The sequence below is a fragment of the Nesoenas mayeri genome (genome assembly GCF_963082525.1).
Source record: "Nesoenas mayeri genome assembly, chromosome: 21".
In the NCBI taxonomy this organism is placed as follows: domain Eukaryota; kingdom Metazoa; phylum Chordata; class Aves; order Columbiformes; family Columbidae; genus Nesoenas; species Nesoenas mayeri.
Genome location: NC_137571.1, coordinates 5,938,753 through 5,960,439, shown reverse-complemented (window position 1 = coordinate 5,960,439; position 21,687 = coordinate 5,938,753). Strand labels below are relative to the sequence as shown.

The window sequence follows — 21,687 nt, the reverse complement described above, 5'->3', positions numbered from 1 at the left end:
GACCGGCCCTTGCGGAGCGGGGCCGCTGCAACTCGGCGGCCGAACCCGCGCGGGAGGGGCGGCGGGAGCGCCCGGGCCGGCTGGAACTTTATCGCGGGAAGGACGCGCCGGGAGCTCCTGGGCTCTCGCTCGCCCCGCGCGGCCCGGGCGGGACCCGCAGCGCCGTGAGGAGCCGGCGCTGCCGGGAGGGGGAGCCGCGCGGCCGGCGGGGGCAGCTCCGCCAGCCAGAACCGGGACGCTCGGTGCGTTTTTCCGGTGGCAGAGGAGCCCGCAGCCGCCCGGCGCGCCCGGAGCCGCCGTTCCCCGTTCTGCAGAGCAGCGAGGCGGGCGGGGCCGGGGCGGCCGCTCGGGAGCTGGCGGAGGGTTTAGCGTGGGGCCGCCGGGGTCTTCGCCGCCGCGCACGGGGAACGTCCGGCAGCGGCTCCGGGGCGGGAGGGACCGTTCCGCCCGCACCCCACCGGCGGAACCCGGTCCCGCAGCCAGCGGGTGTGCGGGGCGGGCAGCGGGGGCCCAGCCCGCCGGCCCCGCCCTCTCCCGTGCCGGGCGGGGCCGGGCGGCAGCGCCGAGCCGAGTCTGCCCAGCGCCGGCCGAGCAGCGAGCGTGCCCGGGACACCGACCAGGTGGGTCAGACAGGCCGGGCGGGCGGCGGCGGGAGCCGGCGGGGAGCGGACGCTGCCGCCGCTTTGGCCCCCGGGCGGGTCGGGGCGGCAGTGGGGGCTGCCCCGGGGGGCTGGAGGGGACGGTCCCTCCGCGGCGGGTGCTCCCGGCGCTGTCCGGGGACGGGGCATCCCCGGGGGACACCGGCCGGGTTTGCTCTGTGGTTCCCCGGGATGTGGCTCCCTCGGAGAGCCCCGCTTCGGTTTGTCCCGGGAAGCGTAGCTTGCACCGCTTTCTAAAAAGATAAAAGACAAAAAACCTTTCAGCCTCTTCCGCAGGCTGTAAAGTTGCGATGCTTAACCTGTGTTTTATTAAGAAAGCGCTGAAACTCTGCCCAACTAATAAACTTGGAAGTAAATCGAAATGAAATGTTCAAACATAGTATCGAGATTTCTTTAGCACATCCTAACCGGTTGCTGTGCCTGCAGAGAATCCCAGGGTTGGTATGGGGAAAGGCTACACAGTCCTGGGGTTTTCGTGTGTGTCTTAAACAAAGGCTCAAAAAGCACAGTTTGGATCTCATTGTTAAAAAATAGCTCAGCAACTCTTCATTTTTTTTCACTGGACACAGTTTTGTTTCAGACCGTTACGTTTTCTTGCAGGTAATGTTCTCTGGTTTCCAGTTTTGTAAGTGTTTTGTACTTGCAGTTAAGTTAATTGCTTTGATCTTTCATGAGAATTCATGGAAACGTTCAGTGTAGTTCATAGTTTGCCTGAGTTAGTGGGAATTACACTTCTAGCTGCTATGGAAGTGTGATTGTCAAATACTGCTTTACTGTGTGGTTTTGAGAAGCATTTTCTTGGCTATTTCCTTAGGAGTCTGCTATTTAAATACCTGCGTTTGGCTGGAGTAGCGTTTTTCTGGTGTTCACGAGGGTGTTGTAGCTGCCACATTTCCCTAATTTGCTTTGTCAAAATGTGGTTTAATGTCCTGCTGGGGAGGCCAGCAGCAGGAAGGGGCAAGTCTGACATTCCTACTGTCTTATTTTTGTGCAATTTTCTTTCCTTTTGCTAGGATGGAGACCATATGGTTCTCTCACTGGCCACCTCCTTAGAGGCACAGAGTTGTGAGCGTTAGTTTAAGTCTTACCAAGCCAGGGCTGTAATTTTGTATGCTTTTAAGACTGGTGGCATAGCATAAGAGACAAAAATACAGGCAGTGTAGTTAGGTGTGGGCACTAATTATAGTGGATGCTTTACAGCAAATGTATGGGTTTGGAGGAGAACTCTTTAAAGCTGTACCCAGGGAGTGGTGAGGACACACGGAAGGCAGGGTGGTGGTTGGAAATATCCAGAATTCCCTTGCAGGAAGCCCTGTGAACAGTTCCATGGTCTTGGCTTCTCCAGCACCACCGTCTCTCCACATTGGATGTTTTTGAGGGTAAATCCATGCGTTTCCCCCGCCTGCAGATCAGCATCCGCGGAGCCGCGCGGTGACCCATGTGCCGAGGAGCAGGCTGGTTCCTCGCTCTCTGGGTGGACAGTAGGTCACTGCCGTTCCCTCTGTGGGGTTTGCAGCCATCTGCAGCGTGTCTGCTGTCAGCTCCGCTTCCTGTTTACACGGCAATTCGGTTTCGAGCGGGCTCCAAAACAGCCGTGGTGTCCCAGGATGCAGCCGGGTGGCTCAGCCTGAGATCGTCCCGGGGAAGAAAGGCAGGAGGAGTCCTTGTGGTTGCCCTGATCACACACGCTTTTCTTCTCCTGTAGAGTTCGATTGCAGAGCGCAAGCTGCTACACCTCATTCCTTAGGGGACTCGGGCTATTTCTGCTGAAATAGGTGCAATTTTGATGGCCAAACTGGCAAAATTCAGAGAGAACTTAGTGTTATTTCCGGTGGTGTCATGAAAACAAATGTAAATGTTTTATTCTGTTAAAAAAAGAAAGAATAGTGGTGAGTCTTTAGCTACAGCCGGAAAGAAAAACGCTCCATTCTGTGGAGATGTAGTTGCTGAGAAAAGTTCTTAGTCTTTGTTTCTTCTCTTCCTTCCGTTTTGCTCTGATTTTGCCAGGTGTAAAACACAATTGTCAGCAGTTTACAGGGAGGGGGAGTGTCAGTTTTCCTGTTGAAGAAAATATCAAGGGTCTGATTGTGAAAGGAAAGGGGAAATTGAAGAATGCCACATGGCTTCCACCTTCCTGTATTTCATCCTAGCAGAACTGCCTCTGCTGGGTGACTCACTTTGTGTCTGTTGATATCTGCTAAATGGAGAACAGCTTTAACAAATGATTCTGCCCTTAGCCAACAGGAGCCCACTGAGAGGATAATATTACCCTGGGAGGAATCATAAAGACACGTCCATTCGGACTAAGTTAATAGTTAATCAAGAGTTGTTTAGAAATGTGATAGCGCAGAATCCAAACAGCAATGAAATGTATGTTCTTGTTCTTAGTGCAGTCTTACTTTGGCTTTATTTGGCCCATGATCATCTGATTGTTAATAGTAATTCATATCATTTTTAGTTACCTCGGAATATATTACTGTAGATTGTCCTGGGCCTGTAAACTGCAGAGTTCTTTTATATAAAGCATTTTGAACTTCTCAAATCCAAAAAAAAAAAAAAGAAAAACTTAAATCAGCACCATGGATAAATATTAATTCTAGACCTTTCTGGTTGGTGTCATCGCTGGACGAAAGTTTGGTGTTTATGCCTAAGCTGGCCAGTGCTGGTTCTGTTCAGGAATATAGTTTATCTTCCAGCATCGACCTGGTGGCTGATGCCAAGGGCACCATCTCCACTGCTTCCTGACTTAGCTGTGAGTGTCTGGGCTGGAAGGCAGAGGGATGTGCTGTGTCCACTGTGAGCTGTGAGCGGTTCCCTGTGCGCGGGGCCGCGGTGCAGGTGACGGGACAGCTGGAGCTGTGTTCTCCGCACACGCGGGGAACGGGACCTCTGAATAGCTCAAGGAAACTCTGTGTTGTTGGAACGGCCGCAGATCTGCTTCCCTAGTGCTTCCTTCAGCACATGTTACACTTGACCCTGCCAGCACTAAACGCCAATAGGAGTCAAGTCATTGTCCCCAGTGGCAGATTAAGCCATTTGGCCATTGTTGAGTGTCCAAGATTTTCCTCTCTCACCCTGGTTAAATGACTGCTTGCATGTGCAGCCAAAGCAAACATGAGCTAATAAAAAATGTAGAGATAACAGATACAGGCTAGCTATTGTGGACTAAAGAGGCGTGCGGTAGCACAAAGACATGTGCGTTCTGCTTGCATCTTCTCCGCTTTAGTTTTGAAGCTCGATGACCTGATGAAGAAGTAGTATGGATCAAGTACAGGGGAACTGTATTTATGTGTGTCCTCTGAATAAGAAGGAGGTCTGTGATGCTGCTGAGGATCCAGCGCCTGCCTCGCACGCTGTGGTGCCAACCCCAGGCTGGCGCCTCCTCACCTGGGAGCTGGAAGCGCTGTGGCCACCCATGCAGCATCCAAATACTTCCCTGTATTCCCTCACAGGCCATTTCCTGGTTGGCAGGGATGCATTCTCAATTGACTTGACTTTTTCATTGACTCAGGACACAGCCTGTGAAGGCCGTTGCTGGAAGACAAACATCGAGGTCAGTAGCCAGAGGGGGGTTGTAAGGAAGAGACATATCTATGTGTTTACCAGGAGTACCTAAGCTTATGGTAAAGAATGAGACTGGGAGAGGATCAAAAATATCTCTGTGCAGAAGCCACTGTGGGGTGATGGGATTTGGATTGTCCCTGTGTTACGTTATAAAAGGTGCTGAAGTGAATAGCTGGAGAGGTCCTATAATTGTTGGGATATACAACTGCTGAAGTGCTTGTCTGTGTCCAACACACGTAATCGCTGTGTGTCTGAAGGTGGCTGCAGAAGGAGGTTCTGTGCTCCCCGAGGGCTGCCGTGCTGTTGGCTCTGCTGGGACCGTGCGGTTTTGCACCCTGTCCTGCAGCCTCTTCAGTGGTGGAACGGCAAGCGGTGATCAAAAGGTTATAGAGAACCTGAGGACTGAGGGTGCAATATGACATTACAGGATTAAAGGCTGCCGGGCAATAATTACCATGAACGATGCAGACAAGTCCAGATCTAGGAACAGTTTTTCCTCTTTCATCCCAAGCCAGTCGTGGCTCATGCTGACAGCACACCTGGAAATGAGGTAACCGAATACTCTGCCCACATTGTTCAGATTAGCTGGGCCTTGAGCACAGACGTAGCGTGTGTTTTCTCTGCTCCTGGGCAACCTTTGTTCTCCTGCAGCCGGGAAGCCTTGCTGATGAAATGAGACAAGACAGGGGCTTCTCTTCCTTCCTTGGGAAAGACGCTCCTGAGCCACCTGTGGTCTGACTTTCCTGAGAAACACTCTTTCCAGCTGCGGAGATCTTTCTGCTATTGAAGTATGAGGCAGAAATGCTTCCAGTGCTGCCCGAACATGTTATTTAGGTCAATTGCAAGGAAGATGCCAACATGAATCAGAAAAGGAGTTGGAAGAGGAGGAAAGTCATTAGACGGCACCTTGATATCTCCTGCCAATGCAGGATTTTTCTCTGCCAGCACAGAAGCACAGTTAGAGATCGTGTTCATTGTCCTCTCTGTACACTCCTGTAACTATGAGTAGCTGGACTGGAAATGAAAGAGAAGACTGCAAACAAAAGCCTTGCCCTTATCACTCTGCATCAGTGCACCTTCTTCCTGGTGTATTAATCTCTCTGAAACAAGAGAGACAGAGCAAGGTCTCTTCTTTATCCCTCCGGAAAACAAGATACATCAGAATAATTGCTCTGTGTCTGTTTGGGGCAAATGAGTCTCCAGAAGATGCTTTTGTGGAGGCACGGTCATTATAACACATTTTTGTGGCGAGTGCTGGCTGGAACAACCGGGTGACGTTCCCAGCAGGTGACGTGCCCAGCGGGTGACACCGGCCGTGCCGCGGCAGCACCGGGAGCGAAGCAAAGCTGACGGCCAGACTGCGCTGGGACGGGTTTTGGGCTGAGGGGACGTCAGCGATGGTGGGAAACCTAAAAACGTCCCGCTGGGCAGGGCTTCCCCTTCCCAGAGGAAGCCGCCTGGATTCACCCATTGCTCCATAGGGACCTGGAGGCTAAAACAAATTATTCTTACACAGTAGAAAACATTGGGACCAAGCTTAACTGATGAAGCAATTTGCCAGCTTTTAGCCTCCAGGACCCTGGTCCCTCAGGGCTTTAAAGCGCAGGGACTTGGGTTGGTTTCCCGGAAGGATCCTCTTGGGTGTGTGCTGTTGGCAACGCTCTGGCTCCTTACTGGCTGTTTCATTTTTCCAAAAGCCAGCTCTTGTTAGCTTCGTTCTCACAGTATTGTTTTCTTTCTAGAAGAAGCTTTTGCTGGCTCTCCTGAACTATCACATGGGAATTGCTTACTAGCTTAGATTTATTTTTTTTTGTTTTGACCCAAAGCTGCGCTTTGCTCCCCTCTGTAACGCTGCCAACATCATTTCCAGTCTCTTTTAAACATATGTTTTGCAATAATATCTAAACTCTTGGCTCCAAATAACTGCCTTACAGAGAGATTCATATCTCTTAACAAAGGAATTGAGAAGCAAATAGTGAGAACAAAAGCAACATCTTGAGAGCCTGTAAGACTATCCTGACCTCTCCCAAAGGTCTCAGCCTTGACTCCAGTGTTTCACTAGCAGACGGCAGAAATCGGGGTGGACTTCGTTTTGCATAGTCCTCTCCCCAGTCACTGCGTTAGCTGGAAATGTGCTCTGCACGTTGTTGCCATCTGGGCTTGACTGTGCTATTCTTATAATCTCCAGGGAGCCTTCTCTAGCGGAGCGCATCCCTGATGGAAGTTCTCTTTGGCTGACCTTGCACTGGGGCTCGACTTAGTAGCGTGGATTTTGGAGATCTGACAGCAGCATTCTTCATAGGAAGAAAACCGGCTTGGGAGATGTTTTGTCCCGGCTGGGAAAGGTCTGTCACTCGCCAGCTGCATTCCCCAGGTATCCAGCGGGGCGTGTGGTAGCAAACTAAAGGGTGAGGAGGTCGATCTTAACATTTTCAGAACTTCAGGAGAAAGTGCTACAGGAATGCAAAGGCCTTCAGAAAACCAACTGAAAAACTGCCTTTGCTTTAGATGGGAGAACCAGATGTGCAGGTGAGAAGGAAGTTGTGCGAGGCTGTTCAGTGAATCAGCAGCAGCGGTGGGAGCGTTCCCCCGATCTGCTGATATTGTGAAGCTCCTCCTTGGTTTGCATCAGTGTGCGCCGGGGAGGCTGCGTCTGATCTGCAGCAATAGAGACTGATGGTTGGAGAGCTGGCGTCTTCACGCCGTGCGTCTCGCACCGTGCGCTCACGGGCTTGTGTTCACTCCTGAATCACGCTGTGCTGCTCTCGGGACACCTTCACGGTGGCCTCTCAACACCGAACCTGCAGCACCCGTTTGTCTCCTGCTCCTCCTGTCCCGGTCGCTCTGCAGTGTAAAGTCTCTCTCCTTGGACTCTCGTGCTCGCCATCTGCACCAGTTGGAGCTCATTGCGGCTGCTTCTCATCAAACTCCCAGGAGAGTTTGTGTGATGGTCCCCAAGAGGCTCCTTTCCCCGACTGTCCCGTCGCAGCTTCGTCCCTTTGTGTCCCCGCGCTGGGGCCGGGCAGCCCCCTCTGGCTCTCAGCAATCTTAGTGCAGTTAGACCTGGCAGATGGAGCCCGTTACCTCACTCCACAAAAATGCTTTGTTACTGAGAAAATGGAAACTGTCTGAGGTTTGGGAGCTGAATGGAGTCATTGGTGTCTGTTTTAACCGCAGTTTGGTGGTGACTGCTGAAAGTTCCCCTCTCCAAGCATTCCGTTTTCCTACACCCGTAATCTTCGTGTCATCAGAGAGCTGCGCTGATTTAACTCGTTAGCTGAGCAAATGCCGAACGCTGCTGCAGAACCTTCGCTGAAATCTCAGCATCTTCCAGCAAAAGAGCAATGGCCAGCCAGCAAATAACCCTTTGCAAACCCTATGCGTGCCAAGCCAAATCCAACTCTTTTGATGGCCTCAGCTGTGCCTCTTGTTTACTCGATTTTTAAAAAGCTATATTAAGATTGTTCAGGAGCTTCTTGTATAGAAAAGGCATGCATGGAGGCTTATGTTTTGTAGGGGTTTTTTTAAACGGGTGTGTGAATCCTACTTCACTTTGATCAGTGATTTTTAAAAGTAGATTTCAGCACTGGGAATGTGGGAGCATAGGAGAAAGAATAAAAATCAGGATTGAATTGTTTGCAAGCTGGTTTTCATATTGCTGTGAATAATGACTTAGCACAGGAGAGCATTAACCTAAACACAAGGCTTGTTTTAGCCAACAGATATTTGTGTGCGTTTGTGAAACTGTGGCATCTGATGCCTCCTGCTGAGGAGGTTGCATAAGCATTATTCACCAGGCACCCTAACAGAGCTGAAAGCAGCAGCGTTAGCTTTTTGGAAATCAAATGAAAGCTTTATTGATGTATTTTTAAACTAATGAATCTTAGCAGGCCAAATGAATGTCTTCCAGCTGCTACAGATGTTTTTTACATGACTAAGTATTTTGGTGCATAGAAAAATCTAGAATAGTGGAGCCACAAGATATTAAATATTTAATTGTTACCCTGGAATGTAAATACGGCTTTGATATTTTGAATTTGTTTCCTCAAGTTTCAAGCGTTTGCTTAGGAAGTCATCAATTAATATGCTTCCCATCTTGTTATCTGGGAAGAAGAGTGACTACTCAGCACCTTCTCAGCATTTCTTTTGCATATCGGAGTGGGTTTCAGTAAGAGGAATTTGCTTAACTAGAGAAACAACCGCGGCTGTTTCAGGCGGATCCCAGGGTCTCGGTGCTTTAGCCGTAATGAACTATTTCCGTTCTAGATCCCTGCTTGCTGTGGGTTTACAGTGTAACCATAAAAACCCTTTCCAGGCTGAGCTCTGCCTCCCGAGGTCTTTGGGAGGCTTTGTAATATGGAACACAAACTGTAAAAACAATCAGCAGCTGATTTTTCAAGCTGCGTCTTACCAGTTTAGAGCCCGTTCTGGACACACGTTGTTCCTGTGAACTGGAAAGCAACCTTGTTTCTCGAATGACGGGGATATGTGCCGCATCTCAGGAGGAGAAAGATGGACAGGGACTTGGATCTTGGTTCCATTTTTAGTTCTCCCGGGCTCGCCTTGTGCCAAAACCCACCGAGGTGCAAATCCCAGGAGGGAGATAAAATAACTCCCTGCCCTGCAGGTATTAGAAGGATAAATAATGTTTTTGCTGGTGACAGCTGTTAGGGAACTGAAGAAGCAACAATCCTATGAGAGGTACGGAATGCTCTTGCATTTATGATCTTGCACTGGCTCATCATATATATTTCTGTTCTTTGCAGCAGGGAGTCAGGGAGATAAACTGCTTTCCAAGTAAACTAATGGTTGGATTGTGTCCTCAAAGGAGGATTAGCTATTCTCCTCTGCCTCTTTTCTCACCATATGGAAATCTTCAACTGGAAAAGCCAGTGTTTAAACGTTAAGGTGTTTCAGTGACTATCTTCATCTCAGCGAACACTTCATTTCAATGAAATTGTTGCGGTTCCTACCTCAGAGGGTTCTGGTGTACGGGGAGTAATAGTGGCACTTACTGAAGAGTCATTAATAGGAAAACATACACAGTGTGTTGCATGTAACTCAGCCAGGAGAAGTTTTATTTCTAGTATTTCTCAGCCCTGTGTGACCATGATGTAACTCCCAGGAAGATTAAATCTGGCCCATTGTGCTTGTGTCGAAGTCTGGATGTGTTGCTTTTGGAGAGCCCGAAGAGCTGGAGACCCAAAGGCGGCTCAGGCTGGGGAAGGTGTTGGACCAGACGCACAGAGCGTGTCGTGCTTTGTGCCCTGTGAGACTGTTACTCGACCGAGAACGATGGAGTAAGTGCTGTCAGACCCTCGACAGCTTCGAGTTTGAGCTTTAGGAGAAGACACGGAGCAGAACTTGGAATGAAAGTGGAAGAGGCCAATCCAGAGACTTTGGGGAACTGAGCCCCAAGTGGATCGTGCTGTTTGAATAGCACTGACCCATTCCAGTGGAAATCAATTATTTCTGCCTCCTGCCTTGTGAGCACCTGACTTGGTAAGTCAGGCTAATAATGGTATTAATTAGCTTTTCACTTTCTGTTAGGAGCTTTGCTTGTTCTGTTTTTTTCTGTCATGGTGACATTGAGAAATAGACGGGTTTGCAAGCAAAATATATCTACACACAGTCAGAATCGGAGTTCTTATGTGTCTTATGAAAACTTCGAGTAACTTGAATGTAAGTGTCCAATTTCCAGTCACAAGTAATGACATTTAAACCTCCGTAGGAAATGCAATCCCTGCGCTGATGTCACCCCCCGGGGTTATGATGCGACCGCTTTTGTTTCTGGGCAAGCACTTGAGCGTTTTGCTGGCGAAGTGATGATTTACTGGTGCGAGGCTCAGGCTGGTGGCACCTGCTCTCGCCGTCCGTCCCTGCGCAGCCGCCTCGCGCTGCCGCCGCGGTGCCGCCGGGCTTTGTGCCGCTCCGTCACGTTCGGCCATGCAAGGTAACAGAGAACCGCTCCGGCTTTTTGTTTCCAGGGGTTTGCCGGTGTAGGGCAAATAATCTGGGAACAGCGTTTTTGTTGTGGTCGCGTAGAACGGAGGGAGAGCAATCAGGGTGTTGATGGTGTCTTGTTGCGGTGAAGCCTGTGATCCTCGATGTGTAGCTGTGTGATATAAAGGCATTCAGAAATGTTGCGAGCATTTGTGCCTCTTAATAAAGCCATTTCCACTTAGTCTTTTGGATGTGTCACCAGTTTCCCTTCCATAGGTGCCACCAAAGACTCTCCATCTCCAGGAGTGGAGTGGCAGAAATGGGAAAGCGCATTGCACATCCCAATCTTCTTTTTAGTTCTTGCGAGGCATTATTTCTTAGAGGTTTTATGTAAAATATGTGACAGTTATAACGGATGGCTTATATTATTTAAAATGTGCGGTATTTAAGAGGAATTTTTAAAGGTGCCGGTGAGAAATGCTTTAACAATGAGATGGATTTGAAGGTAGTTGGCCCTGTATAGTAAAAGTAAATGACACCTGATGACCAGATCAGGTAGTAGAGAGATCTTCAGTCGCAGATGAAGGAAACGTGTTTCAGCTGGGCTGAAAGGAGCGGTGATCTTCTCAAAGATCCCATTTGTCCCCGTCCTGCGCTCTCTCGTGCTCCCGAGGCTGCAGCTGGTGCATACGGCATCTCCCCGGCAACAAATGATCTTAGTTTTGTTTCAGACCACAGGCAAACACTTCTCGGGATGGTAACCCGAGACAATTTGTCTTTGCCAGAATTCAGTCCTTCCCCAGATTTAGAAGCTGCTCACATGCTGCGGGCTCCGGCGCTGGAGTTGCCTTTGCTTGCAAGGACACCAGCAGCTGTAAAAAGCGCTTTAGACAGAGACCGTCCTGACATCTCACACAAATAACACAGGTGGAGAGGCCCCTGGTCAGTGGTTGGGACGGTGGGAGAGAGGCTGCAGGGCACCCGAGTGTCACTGCAGCGTGTCCCTGTCACCTTCCTGCCTCTCTCTTCTCTCCGCTGGTTCTGCGTGCAGGTCAAGAGCCCCAAAAGGCACAAAACTGCCAGGGTTCCAGTGCGGGTTACCTTTCTCAGTCAGTACATCCGCCAGTATGCAAGAAACGAGCTACAAACGCTTCTGTTTGCGAGACAAAGAATCAGCTTGGGAAAAGGAAATATTTTGACCAAATTTGGTGAAAAAATTCACTTTGCCCTTTAAGTGATAGGCGTGCATTAAATAAAACATGGCTGGTTTGAATGTCTTCTCTTGCTACTGGCTACTGTAAGTTGTTTTGTTTATTGAAAAAAAAAACCAACCTGAAGTTGAGCAGAGCTTTAATCAGCATAGAGCGGCCAGGCTTTGTGGAGACAGATTGAAGGGGTTGAGCTCAGACCAGGCGGGTTTGCTGTCCATGTGCTCTCGGGAGCAAGCCCCAAGCAGCCCCTCCATTCCCTTGATGTGCAAAACACAGGGATAACCTCATCAGTACGTTCTATTCAGGGACTACAGAAAGCTTTATAATCACTAACTTAAATTATGTATCACCTCAGCAGTAAGAATGGCTTCATCCTCAATGTAAAGAGCAGCTGCCTCTAAGGAACAGAAGAGTGAGAACTACAGCATAAGGCTAGAATTGTAAGAGAACTCTTGGGAAATAGAGCGGAATTCCTTTATTTTGCAGCGATATCTGTGCTGAGATGCACAGACTCCAAGAAATAGCAACTAGAGCAGTCAGATTATTTTTTCTGCGTATCGGCTGCGATGTCTGTTTGAATTGTGAGATTCTTGTGTGCTGAGCAGATCTGAGATGAAGGTACCTTGGCCTCAGCGTGCAGTTAGTCATTTCCTGTCGTGCTTCCACGTTTGAGTTCTAGTGTGCTGGATATGACCTTTATTTCATGGGGCAAAGAGATTTTGAAACATTATTGCCGGAGCCCTGGATTTGTGCGGTTGGATAAGCAGTCAGGCATTTGTATGGCTATGGGCCAGCTTCGGTGGCTTCCACGGGCATCAATCAGCGCAGTCCAAAATCAAACTTTTGTTCAATTATAACCCTCACAACATGCTTATTCTTTGGGATTCCCTTTTTCTTTCTGTAATATAGGGCATTACGGAGATCTCTCTGGGCTTCTGCGTTGGGAAGGTTTAGGACATCCCAGGGTCTGTGCAGCAGAGTCCTCTCGTGAGTTTGGGGCATGGATGCCTTCTCCTATTTTATCTTTGTGGGCAAATGCTTGTTTCTGGCCAGCACTGACTTCGTGCAGGGGGCCTTGCTCCTCGTGCAAGATGGTAATTTCAGTGAACAAGAAAACATGCTACAACAAGCAGGTTAACATGAAGCACCATGTATACCAACATTCGTTTCATGTACATTTATATATACTCTCATCGTGGCTTTCTTGATGAAACCTCATCCAGTTACGATCCCTTCCCACCACCTTTTCTTGTCCATCACTTCATGATGACACGGGCAAAGATGGTTCACAGATCAATTATAGCACTTCTAATCAACGGGCATTTCACTGTCCAGATTGGCTTCTGCCTCGACCTGGTGTGAAACCTGGGCTCTGCCCATTCATTTGTTTTGTATGGTTGATGACTATCAGTGGTTGTTTTGTGTTCTGGCAGTGCTGTTTGTTACCAGTAGGATGATGGTTAATGTACGGTCTGCTCAAAAGGTCTAAACGGCCTGTTCAGCTCTGCACAGGCAACACGTTCCTCGTTCTTGCCCAGTTTTCTAGTTGAAAGAGGAAAACCGGGGGAATTTGTGGCACATGGTGTGGTTTGTTGAGCACCCGCTAGCTGGTGGCATTTTTGCCAGGGCTGTTGAGGCTGAGCCACCCCAAGCAGATGGGAATTGTGTGCGTTCTGCCGCGGGGATGCAGTGTGAGCACTGGCAGCCACCGCAGCGGCACTGGAGGTGCTGGGCTGTGCTGGTGCTGTGCCCCAGGGCTGTCACAAACGAGGACAGCCTGAGGATTGTGTGCACTCGCTCTCAGTTCCACTGGTTTTGACACCAGCCTTAGCATATCTGAACAGGACTATATCCTTCTCTCTTAAATGGGATGACTAATGTGCTTGAGAGGAGGAGGGAGCCAGAGTCCAGAAAGCAGCGGCATGTTTGTTCCTTCCTCATTTTTGCGAATTGATACGAGCAGCTGTTTCACTGGACCATGACTGTCGCTCCTCTGGTCACACTGTGACCAGTCACACTCCCTGAAACTTAGCTCCAGCGTCTTTCTGCGTATTACAGTCATCCTGGCCAGGTGAGGTCCGTGGCTGTGCCGATGGTCCCTGCGAGGACTCTGCACCCGAGCATCCCTTGGTACTGGAGGTTTCGGAGCTGTCTGCGGAGGTTCGGGCTGGGCGGCAGCTCGGGGGCCAGATCTGAGGGCGGGAAGTGACTCAGAGGTGCTAGAGCCAGCGGGCGAGGGTGTGATGCAACACGGCTCCCACGGTGCTGCGGTGCCCTGCCGAAACACCCGCACCTTTCTGGCAAAGTGCCTCACCTGAGAGCAGGAGCTGCTTTACCAGCAGATGGGGGGTGTTGTTCCCACTGCGCCAGGTCTACAGGTGCGCTCAGGAGTTTGGGAGCAGAGCGAGAGGTGCAGACAGAGGCAGCGGCGTGAGGATGTGCAGAGGAACCCCCGGGGAGCCCCTGGGCTGGCCACGCTGGCCCCGGCTGTGCTGTGCAGTGGCCGTGAGCAAATCCACAGCCCTGGTGTCAGGAAACGTGGACTGAAAACGTTCCCAGCCTAATGGAGGGGCTGGAGCTGCTCCTCGGAGCAGGCAGCTGGTTTCCCTTTTAGGGTCGGCAGCAAGCAGAAACAATTTCAGGCAGATTCCAGGACCCATAATGGTTCTGGAAAGCCAACGGGAACAAAAAGCGTTCTTCTCCTCTTCTGACCTTGGAGCGCATTGAGGACTGTCTTCCAAAGCCTTGTCACTGGACATTTTCGTCCTTACATGGGGAGTGCTCGCCTGTCCCGGCGGGTTGTGCTTTGCCTGTGTTTAGGTGTGACCTGCCGCCGCGCGAGCTGCGCTCGGGGCAGCCCAGGGAGACGGGAATAGGCAGGAACCTGACAGGCAGTGAAAGGCAGGTCTGTTCCTGCGTCCTGGAAGGATTAAGTGTTTCCCTTGGGTTGCTCTGGGATCACTTCATGGAGCAGCTGGTTGTGACCTGACAACGAACAACAAACTGGTGTGAAGTTACACAGGGTTATGGGTTCATCGTATACATGAGACCTCTCACCAAAGGAGTTTGTTGTGGCAGGAATCATCTCAAAAGGCTGGTTAAACTCTTGAGTGATTGCATGGCCCTGGACAGTCTGTACGGCCTCCTTTGCATAATAAGTCCCGAGTTTATAGACACTGAAATTAATGTAATAGTCTCTGGGGCTGTTGCTAAGCCATCTGCTCTCTTGTTGCGGACAATGACACCGGGGTGGTGTTAGGTGTATGTTATTCTCTAATTAGAAAGTGGACTCTGCTGTGCGTCCTTGACAAATCACTGACCTTTCTCATACGTGAAGCTATTCTCAGCTCCGTTCCAGACTGATCAGATTTGCATCCTGGAGCACTTTAAATGTTGTTTGTGAGAGGAGCTCTTGTTCCCAAAGCTGTTTGTTCACGGGCACAGGAGAGGAACCGAACTTCCTTTCCTCCATGAGCATGACTATATCTGTCAAAGGGAAAGGGTAAGCAGCTGGCAGACATATATCTGGTGTTTATTTTTGTCCTCAGACAGCCAGCAAACAGCTGAGAGAATACCCCGCATCCAGCTCCACCGTCCCCATGTACAAGGCACCTGCTCCAGTAGACCTTGTCCCACAGGGATCGCAGCCATCTGGTAATGGGCAAGCGAGCACTTGGCCACTGCAGTCCCGTGGCTTTAGGGCAGCACCTTGGTTGGTACTTGAAGGCGTTCCTTGCATCAGCCTCGCACACAGCGAGCGTGTACAGGGTGGTGCAGGCTGCAGCGTGAGCGCGTGCTAATTAGCACGCACGGTGACTGCCTACGTTGTGCCTTCTGAATCTGAGCCTCAATTAAAGACTTCTTTTAATCCATGTTAAAACTCCACCTCTTTTCTTCATGAATGGAGACAATTTCCAGGTTCCTCATCACAATCGCAGTAAGAATTGTGGGGTTTTCTACTATTTCTTTTACTCTCTTTCTTTTGTCCCACCTTCGTCTTCTCTGTGAACTTGGTCTCCGGCAGTGCAATGTCCTCAGGGGTGAAGATGCAGAGTTTGCTTTGGCATCGCGTAGGGCTGTGACACCCCTGCCCAGCACCGCATGCAGGAGCAGAACAAAGAGAGCAAACGGCTTATCTAATACAAATAACCCTGAGCAAACTTCCTGGGCCCGTTCATTTTTTTTCTGTGGAAAAGGCAGCGTGGAGTCTGATCCCCTGCGCTCCCACAGACCTCGGCCACGTGGTGCTCCGAAACTTGCTCTGCTGGCCACCCCGGCATCCGTCACCCCGACATCTGCCACCTGCGCCCCCCCGGCCCGCACAGACCCCGCAGCCTGGAGAGCAGGAGCCTGGCGCACACAGCGTGCAGCAGGCATAGGCAGACTTTGGGGAGAAGCCACTCAAAGCGGCGGCAAGCATGGCACGCTGCTTTAGGGTCTTCCTTGGTGCTGGCCAGAGGGGTTCTGGGGGGCTCAACAGTGCCAGCTGCCCTCGTGGTGGAGGAGAGCAGGACCAGCGCTGCCAGGAGCATGTTCCTTGTTTTGAGTATGAGGACCGGGGCTTGCGGGGGAACACTGAGTGCTTGGAGGCTGAGTCTGTGTCACTGGTAGAACCCAGGGCTTCTCCATCAAGCTGCTTTTCCTTCCCTCACGTTCACGTCCTCTGACCCCGTGTTACAGGACCACAGAGATAAAGCGCAGCCCATTGAGCAAACATGGCAGCTCCCCGCTCTGGCGCTACCACGGCTCCCAGGGTAAGAGCGCTCGTCAGAGGCCCTTTTATTACAGACACACCTTGGAAAGTTCCCTTCAACAGGGCTGGGAGGAGGAGGGTTATTAATTTGATTTTCATTCTTTGCCAGAGAGAAAGGTCCCGGGTGGCTGCAGGGAGCACAGGCAAGTGGGGCGGCCGAGGAGGAGGCGGGTGAGCCAGGACCCCCATGGGTGCTGGGGCTGCGGGAGCTGCTGCTGGGGGGCGAGCACCCCTGGGGTGCCCCAGAGGGACAGGGCAGAGCTGGGCAGCAGGTCCAGGTCGAGTCCTGGCACCCCCTGGCTCCCCGGGGCAAACTGTGGGGGCGGCTGTGGGGTGGTCAGCGGGGCAGGCGACAGCCGGGTACCGAGAGCATCTGAAAAGGGACTTTGTTCCCCTGCTGCTGGTCACGTAGGCATCTGGGAACACTAGATTTATTCACCGGCAGTGCTATCGGCACATACCAGGCCTGACAACAGCTGGGAGCTGTGTGGCTTGACCAAGAATAGCCCTAGGGAGCTCGGTGCTGTGAGTCAGAGCTGTCTGGATCAGCTCCTGCCCTGGGGCTGCCTGGCCGGGGAGCCCCGAGAAGGGAGGCAGGGGCTGGGGTGAGCTCCTGGCCCCATTAAGTGCCAAACTGTAGACCAAGCCATAATAGCTCTTTCTGAAGTGGGTGGGTTCATGAAGAAAACTGCAGCATGCGGCACTCTGCAGCCGACTGCTCAGATGTAATTCCATGGGCTTGTCTACACTTGATAGCGACCTGTATTACAGAAGGGTGTGATTTTGCAAGTGGAAAACTCCATATTTAGGAATAACCAGGTTAAACCAAACAGAAGGAACAACATGTGCAGAAGGGTTCGCTGGGATGTGGCTTCATAGCCGGGCACAGTGCAGGGCGCCTGGTTTCTGCTCCCCTGTGGAGCAGCTGCTTGGAAGTTCTGGAGAAGTTCCAGAATCCAGAGCGATGACAGCCCAGCAGGCAGAGCATCAGCTCGCGGCCATCGGGAGGAATCTTGCCGCTGGTCCAGGCCGTGCTGGTGGCTGAGCGGGGGTCTCTGGTGTGCCTAAGGGCTCCGGCTGTTGAACTTGAGTATAAAGCCAACGCAAGATTCCTCGCAGGCCCCGGACGTGCGCAGGCTCTTTTGGCAGTGCGTGCAGTCATGGAGCAGGTGCAGCAGCTCAGGTCTGTCCTGTCCCGACAGCGGCTCTTTGTTGGCTCAGCGCAGGGACTCGCGGTCCTCGTCCTCTGGAGGTGGCCGGGATGTGGCGGGCAGCGTAAGCTGACACTGACCCAGCGTCTCCACGGGTCTCGCAGCAGGTGAAGGAGGCCCTCAGGCTGGCACCATGACAGAGTGCTTCGACTGCGACAACTGCAAGGAGTCCTTGTACGGGCGCAAGTACATCCAGATGGACAACGGCCCGTACTGCATCCCCTGCTACGACGCGCACTTCGCCAACACCTGCGATGAGTGCAAAGAGCTGATCGGCCACGACTGCAGGGTGAGGACGGGGCCCCGCGGCTGGGCAGGGTGGCTCCCTGTGCCCCTCGGTACCCCCCTCACCTCGCTGTCCTCCCCAGGAGCTGTACTATGAGGATCGCCATTACCACGAGCACTGCTTCCGTTGCTTCCGCTGCGATCGCTCTCTGGCCGATGAGCCGTTCACCTGCCAAGGCGAGGAGCTGCTGTGCAATGACTGCTACTGCAGCGAGTTCTCCTCCAAGTGCATCGCCTGCGAGAAGACCGTCATGCCAGGTAGGAGCGGGCAGACTCGAGCGCTGCAGTTTGTTCCTGGTTCCAGGGCTGCAGGGTCCATCACCAGGGCAGCAAGGACGAGAGCTGGATTTCTGCTCTCCTGCCACGCTGTCACTGCACAGAGTGGGCCAGGCACTTGGCTTGTCTGACGGGACAGCAGGGTCCTGAGCTGCGATCACCAAAGAAGACCATTCCCCTTTGTCATGGGGAAGCAGGCTGGGGAGGAGATCACAAAGGGTTTCCTGGGCATTTTCTGGTGTGTGCTGATGAGAAGGAATGACTGATGGGGTGTGTGTGTGTGTCTCTGCAGATGGCCTGAGGCAAAGGAGTGTCTTTGCTTGGCCATTCTGACTCCATCTTCAGATATGGGTTAGGACAGGCGGGTGCTGGGGGCACGTTCCTGCAGCCTCCCCTTGGAATGGGGGGGTGGGCCTGGGGCTCCCCACTCCAGCTGCTTGTGGGAGGGTGGGCACAGAGCAGGTGTGCAGCACCGCAGCTTGTCCTGCGCAGCCGCCCGCGTCCCCTGCGAGTGCTGCTCCCTCCTGTCACAACACGTGCGGCTCTCTCTGCAGGATCCCGTAAGCTGGAGTACAACGGACAGACCTGGCATGAGCATTGCTTCATCTGCAGCAGCTGCCAGCAGCCCATCGGGTCACGGTCCTTCATCCCAGACCAGAAGGATTATTACTGTGTCCCCTGTTACGAGAGCAAGTTTGCTCCTCGCTGCACCCGTTGCAAAAAGGTACGTCTGGCCAAACATCCCAAAGCCCTGAGTTCTCTGGTCCAGGGACGTTCTCCCTGCTCCTCTCGGAGCCGCAGCAGAGATGGTTTCAGGTGCCAGCACCCTTCCCGCTGCTGGTCTGCGCTGCAGCCCGTGTCCCTGAGCGTCACCAGCTCTCTTCCCGCAGACCCTGACCAAGGGAGGAGTGACTTACCGGGACGAGCCGTGGCACAAGGAGTGTTTCGTCTGCACGGGCTGCAAGACCCCGCTGGCTGGGCAGCAGTTCACCTCCCAGGATGACAACCCGTACTGCATCAAGTGCTTTGGGAATCTCTATGCCAAGAAGTGCAGCGCCTGCACCAAGCCCATCACAGGTGAGCACAACAGCCTTGGTCACGGGGTGCTCTGCAGAGCAGGGCATGACCTGCCCCGTTTCCAGACATGGTGATTTCTCTGGGTGGAGCTGCCTCCTCGATTGTACATGCTCCTCAGGCCCATACGGTGCTCGTACATGTCCTTGCTCAGGTGTCTCCATGCACTTGATGCCCCCCAGGGACACAGGCAGGGGAGTGCAAGGTGCCCTCAGGCGTGTCCCCCACAGACACGACTGCAGCCGCTTTCCAAGGAACCCAAAGAGAGAGGATCTCTGTTACAGGGGCCCGAGGGTGAACTGTGGCCCTTGCGAGGAATTCCCTCTGCCCAGGGGTAAAGGCTCCCAGAATGACCCCGCACAGTGTGATCTCTTATCTCCAGCTTGGCTTGTTTGAGACTGGTTGCCACGTCCTGTGGAAACGTTGCTCATGGATAGGGAAAGCCAGAGACTCGCAGCCCCAGCTGGAGCAGCAGCTGCTGCAGGGGGGTCTGGAGCTGTTGTCCCTGCCTAAGCCAGGGGGAGCAGGGGCTCCTCTTCTGCAGAAACCCTTGAGAGGGTCTGGCCGCCTTCCTGTCCTCCCCCACTTGGCCTTTCCCTTTGCAGCTCTTGTCTCCTGCTGCTGGGAAGGTCGGCAAAGCCGTGAGTCAGCGGGTGACTCAGAGGGTGACTCTGGCTGAGGACAGGGCACCCCGCTTCCCATCTGCTCCTTATCACTTTGTCACAGTTGTGGAGAGAAGGGGGTCACAGCCCCCGAGCGCAGCGGCTGCCGGCAGAGGAAGGAAGCTGCCCACAGAGCCATGGAGGAGCCCGGGCCTGGGCTCTTCCCAGGGTTTCACCAGCACCGTCCTTGCGAGGAGCTGCCAGGGGCTCCCGACAGCCCCCTCGTTGGCTGGGATGGTGCAGCTCCGTTCCTGCTCCTCTCTGGGGAGAAAATAGTGATTCTGAGAATCTCAACCCTACAAAATCCGGTGCGAAATCATTTTGTTCCTCTTCCCCTTTGAAGAGTGGAGATTCGTATTTCAGACGCGTTTGGTCCTGGGGTGTTCGGGTGCCACAGTGCAGCCAAAGACCTGACTGGGAGACAAACGGGCCAAGACCCGGTCTGTGTGGGAAGCTGGTCCCGGTTTCCCAGGGGCTCTAACGCTGCGCTCTGTCCCTCCCCTAGGCTTTGGCGGTGGTAAATACGTCTCCTTTGAGGACCGTCACTGGCACCATAATTGTTTTAACTGCGCCCGCTGCAACACCTCGCTGGTCGGGAAAGGCTTCATCCCTGACAACGATGAGATCCTGTGCCGTGACTGCAGCAGCGACCTATGAGCCTCCGAGGACACCGTGGGGCAGGGCCTTTCTCTATTCTTCAGGGTCTTTGTGCCAGACGCCCCCACAACGTTCCAGGGGCCGGGCACAAGGCACAGGAGATGGGGGCTGACCCCAAACCGCGGTGTGTGCAGGGGATTCCTGTGCCCCTCCTGAAGGCTAGAGTACGCTGTGCTATGGCTCTTTGCAGAGCCAAAGCTAAATAAAGTTGAAAAAGGAGCTTCAAGATCCCCCCCCATTATTTACTCTTTCTTCTTGCTTCTTGTCTGACCAGGCACGAGCTGAGCAACGGGCAGCAGCAGCTTCAGCGTTGGGTGCTGGGTCTGCATGCGTTTGCTCGCCTGGCACAGCGCTGACTCTTCTCCTTCCCCATGTGCTTCCCCCGCTCTGTGTGATGTCCGGCAGCAGCTCCTGGTCCCCGTGGCGCGGCCGTGCTGCCTGTGTGGCGGGCGGTTTGCAGCACAGCCCGTCCGTGCGCGCGGCTGGCGGGCGTGCAGGGCCCTCTGTGCCCCGTTTGGAGACACTAGGCTGGAGCGCGGCCAGAAGAGCGCGTGTCCTGCCAGATGGGACCCACCGGCATTTCTGTAGCCACCTCACCGTTTGCGGGCCAGACCCTTTGCCGTGCATGTCTCTGTGGAGGAGCTCTCACTCGGATGTGGATGAGGAGCTCAAGTCGCTTGCAGGTACCCCCTGCCCGCCCCGTTCCTGTCCATCTGCACTGTGATCTCCCGTGGCTGCCCCTGCATTGTCTGGGCTGGGGCTGGTGGGTCCTGGCCACTGGTTTCCCCCCTAGATGCACTGGGACGCTGGTGGGGAGGGTCTGCAGGGGCTCCCCTGGCCACACTCGTCCCTCGCTGTGTCCCAGATTAAAGCAAAGGTGCCACCTGGGCTGCCACGCAGAGGGACTTTGCAGCTCCCCAGTCCCTGCGTTGGCCCTGTGTAAAATCAGACACCTTGAGCCTTCCCAAAGCCACAGCAGGGCTGGAGCCATCCTTGCCCGCCGGCCACGCTGGCTCTGGTCCCCAAGGCCCCTCTGCAGTGGGACACTCACGCTGCCTTGTCTCTACAGCCCTTTTGCTTCTGTCTTGCTGGGGCACTTGTGCTGACCCTGCTTTCCTGCTTACGCAGCCACGTGCTTTTCCCAAAGCATCTCCTTGTGGGTTTATTTTTCTCTTTTGTACTCTTTTTTGTCATGAATATCTGTCGTTTTGTAACCAACCGCAGGATGAAGGGGCTAGCCCTCCCCTCCCAGGCCTCACTTAGGAACAGAAAATGTTATGCATGTTGAAGTGTTGTTAACTCTGTATGCGGACCCTTGTTAAACCCTCGTTTGAAAGCTTTGATGCAGGTAAATCAGAGTTTGTGCGTTTGCTATTCTGAGGAGCTTGGAGC

At 52.9% G+C, this 21,687-nt stretch overlaps 1 protein-coding gene across 2 annotated transcripts; it reads left to right on the top strand.

Annotated features, from left to right (window-relative positions):
- The first annotated feature begins 181 nt into the window (after positions 1 to 181).
- Positions 182 to 21,687, top strand: FHL3 (four and a half LIM domains 3). Of its 2 annotated transcripts, none has more exons than XM_080357718.1 (6): positions 182 to 620; positions 17,446 to 17,630; positions 17,710 to 17,884; positions 18,457 to 18,626; positions 18,793 to 18,979; positions 20,144 to 21,687. In XM_080357718.1, exons 2-6 carry the CDS (start codon positions 17,475 to 17,477, stop codon positions 20,293 to 20,295), a joined length of 840 nt encoding a protein of 279 aa, XP_080213844.1. In that variant the 5' UTR covers positions 182 to 620; positions 17,446 to 17,474; the 3' UTR covers positions 20,296 to 21,687. The 2 variants fall into 2 exon arrangements, with proteins under 2 accessions (XP_080213844.1, XP_080213843.1); XM_080357717.1 differs by lacking the exon at positions 182 to 620 and adding an exon at positions 16,072 to 16,131.